This window comes from Dipodomys ordii, unplaced genomic scaffold, assembly GCF_000151885.1.
Source record: "Dipodomys ordii isolate 6190 unplaced genomic scaffold, Dord_2.0 Scaffold104, whole genome shotgun sequence".
In the NCBI taxonomy this organism is placed as follows: Eukaryota; Metazoa; Chordata; class Mammalia; order Rodentia; family Heteromyidae; genus Dipodomys; species Dipodomys ordii.
Window position 1 is genome coordinate 1,403,704 of NW_012267320.1, and position 3,346 is coordinate 1,407,049.

Here is a 3,346-nt window from a genome sequence, read left to right on the forward strand (position 1 = left end):
TTTTCTGAGTAGTTTATTGGAGATAAGAGTCTCAGAGACTTTCCTGCCCAGGCTGGCTTTGAACCAAGATCCTCAGATCTCAGCCTCCTGAGTACCTAGAATTACAGGCATGAGCCACCAACGCCTGGCAATTTTTCTTTCTTCATTATTCAGTGTCTACATTTTACATAATTAATTCTTATTGCCTGGAATTTGGACTGCACAGGGCTGCCTGGCAGGGAGTCAAAGCTCCTATTGCACAGAAATGGCTCCCAGCCAGGATGGAAGTCAAGTAGCTGGCAGCAGACAGGCTTGTGAGAGTGGGATCAGATGCTATGAAAGCAGAGGATTAGTCTAATGTAGAGTGATGTCTGCAAAGAGGTAAATTGATCTGGAGAGAAGAGCGTGCAGGAAGAGTCCTGATAGCAGTTTCAAGCATTCAACATCCATGACTCCACTGCCTGAATGGATTCAACAGGGCCTGGAAGGTACATCATGCTGCACAACGAACGTTACAGCTGTCAGAATTGTAAGACCACACACGCCTTGTGCAGTTAAACAACACAACGTGATTTTAATGGGCAAGAGGTGAATACACTGGAACATACTCAAGTGCTCCCCTCTGCTGCGAAGGTAAATGGGCATTATTTTCAAAAAACAATACATTTGAGTTTCAAAAGGCAATACCAAAATAAATGCTTTAAAGGACATTTGTGCGAAACATTAAAAATAGCATTCTTTTAATAAGTTTATACTTCTTAAGAGAAATACACTGAGGCCCATGGTATCTCCTCCCACAAACAAAATTACTCCTTCATTCTTTCCATGCTTTACTTCACATTACACATGTGTGCTGCTGCTGCTAGAGAATATATTAATTTTATTCCCATTACATAAATCGAAGAAGAAACACAGGATGGAATTCAAATATATTACAAGGCATTGTTTTGTTGCTGAGCAGAAAATTATCTGAAATTAACTTTCTTATTTAGAATATACCCTTGTATTCATCAGTAAATGGATCCAACAAGCTCCTAATGTTAGCATTCAGTATGTTCCAAAAAATCATATTCCACACATTCTTCCAGCAGTCTTAAGACTCTGGGGCTGTCGGTGACAGGGAGCTCTGGGAGAACGGCCACTGGGGCATCAGCAGGCAGCTGACTCTGGGTTTTAAATGCATAGTTCAGAGTCTTGAAGAACGGCATCAGCTGCCTAATGCTGGAAACAGAGTGTTGGCGCAGAAGAGGAAATTCACCCTTCATGGTGAGCTCATCAGACTCACTAATTTCCTGCAAAAAAGGACCAAGACTACAGAGATGACAGGGTACAGAGACAACAAGGCTTTCCTAGGGGCTAGATAACCTAAAAGGCACATTGTGCAGTGAAAGCTAAGAGACCACTTCTTCAGGAAGACCCATCACTAGTCCTAGTGACAGGGCAAAGCTTCAAATTCTAAGTCTTCTCTCTTTTTATTTTGCTGGCACTGCTGGGGCTTAAACTCTGGGCCTGGGCACTGTTCCCTGGCTTTTTTGCTCAAGGCTAGAGCTCTACCATTTGAGCTACAGCTCTGTTTTCAACTTTTTGCTGGTTAATTGGCAGTAAGAGTCTCAAGGACTTTCCTGTCTGGGCTGGCTTCAAATCATGATCCTTAGATCTCAACCTCCTGAGTAGCTAGGATTACAGTCATGAGCCACCAGTGCTTGACTTTAATTCACATGTTCTATCAGAGTTTTTACCCTGGGCCCAGCCTAACTGAAGGTCTTGGCCATTCTTACTATCAGGCTCCTTAGATTGTAAAAGCTGAAGTGGCAGAGCAACTTAAGAGGCAAGTCATTTCTGTGAGACTGTGTAAGCTAGCAAGCTATACTAGGATTGCTGTCTGCAATGTGGAAGAAGATAAAGATGAAATTTGGAGTCATCTTGAGTTTTAAAACTAGAATATATTTAGAAAGTATTCAAAACCATTAAAATCAAGTGACAAGACATGGCTTTCTTCTTTTTCTTCTTCTTTTTTTTTTTTTGGTTGGTTGTGGGCTTGAACTTGGCCTGGGTGCTGTCCCTGAGCTCCTTTTGTTCAAGGCTAGTACTCTACCACTTGAGCCACAGTGTCATGTCCAGCTTCATGTCTGGCTTTTTCTGTGATTAGTTGCAGATAAGAGTCTCACAGCCAGGGCTGGAAAGATGGCTCAGTGGCAGAGTGCTTGTCTTGCATGTATGAGGCCCTGGGTTCAATTCCTCAGCACCACATAAGCAGAAAAAACTGGAATTGGTGCTGTGGCTCAAGTGGTAGAGTACTAGCCTTGAGCTGAAGAGCTGAGGGCCAGCGATCAGACCCAGAGTTCAGGTAGGTCCCTCAACTGACAAAAAGAAAAAGAAAAAAAGAAAAGAAAAAAGTGTCTCACAGGCTTTCTTGCCCAGGCTGGCTTCAAACCGCAATCCTCAGATCTCAGCCTCCTTAGCAGCTAGGATTGCAGGTGTGAGCCACCAGCGCCTGGTAAGAAATGGCTTCTCACTGCCTACTCCTCATCTTCCTGTCTGTGAATAGGTTTTTTAAAAGGAAAAGATTGGGCTGGGAATGTGGCTTAATGGTAGAGTGCTTGCCTAGCATGCATGAAGCTGTCTTCAATTCCTCAGTATCAGATACACAGAAAAAGCCAGAAGTGATGCTGTGGCTCATGTGGTAGAGTGTTAGCCTTGAATAAAAAAGAAGCTCAGGGACAGTGCCTAGGACTGGCAAGCCCAAGGACTGGCAAAAAAAGAAAAAAAAAAAAAAAGGAAAATATTTACCCCATATTTTAATGTTAGAAGTTCTAGAATCCTGACAGTGTGGGGTTTGCACGCTTGGTGATTCTCCTCCAGATCCGACAGGTAGGCAGGGCACTTGGTGTCCACTTCTGGAACAAATGCCCACCTATAACTGAAGGGAAAGAAAAACAGCAAAGTCAGGAATGCTGAATCAGCATCCATGTAAGAAAGTTCAATTATGATACAATTCACATATCATACCCATTTAATACACACAACTTTATATTCACAGAATTGTACATTTGTTGAGATAATTAATTGCCCTGTTCTCCTCAGCATCACCTCTAGATACCCTGAGCCCTCCTGGTCTAGGCAACCCACTGATCTACTTGCTGCTTACAAGTTTGTTTCCTTCCTTCCTTCCTGCCGTCCTTCCTTCCTTCCTTCCTGCCTTCCTTCCTACCCTTTCTTCCTTCCTTTTTTTTTTTTTTGGATGGTCTAGGGGCTTAAACTCAGAGCCTAGGCTCTGTCCCTGAGCCTCTCTGTGCTCAATGCTAGTGCTCTACCACCTGTGCTACAGAGCCAATTGTGGCTTTTTCTGAGTAGTTTATTGGAGATA

General features: G+C 43.2%; 1 protein-coding gene across 1 annotated transcript in view; it reads right to left on the bottom strand.

The window, feature by feature from the left end:
• Positions 1-689: 689 nt before the first annotated feature.
• The window catches only part of Dopey2 (dopey family member 2), a 90,874-nt gene continuing 88,217 nt past the window's right edge, over positions 690-3,346 (bottom strand). Inside the window, exons 36-37 of the mRNA XM_013027541.1 lie at positions 2,770-2,899; positions 690-1,271 (exon numbers count right to left, since the gene is read on the bottom strand). Coding sequence (XP_012882995.1) covers positions 1,020-1,271; positions 2,770-2,899 — 382 coding nt within the window. The 3' untranslated portion in view covers positions 690-1,019. The remainder of the gene's footprint in view (positions 1,272-2,769; positions 2,900-3,346) is intronic.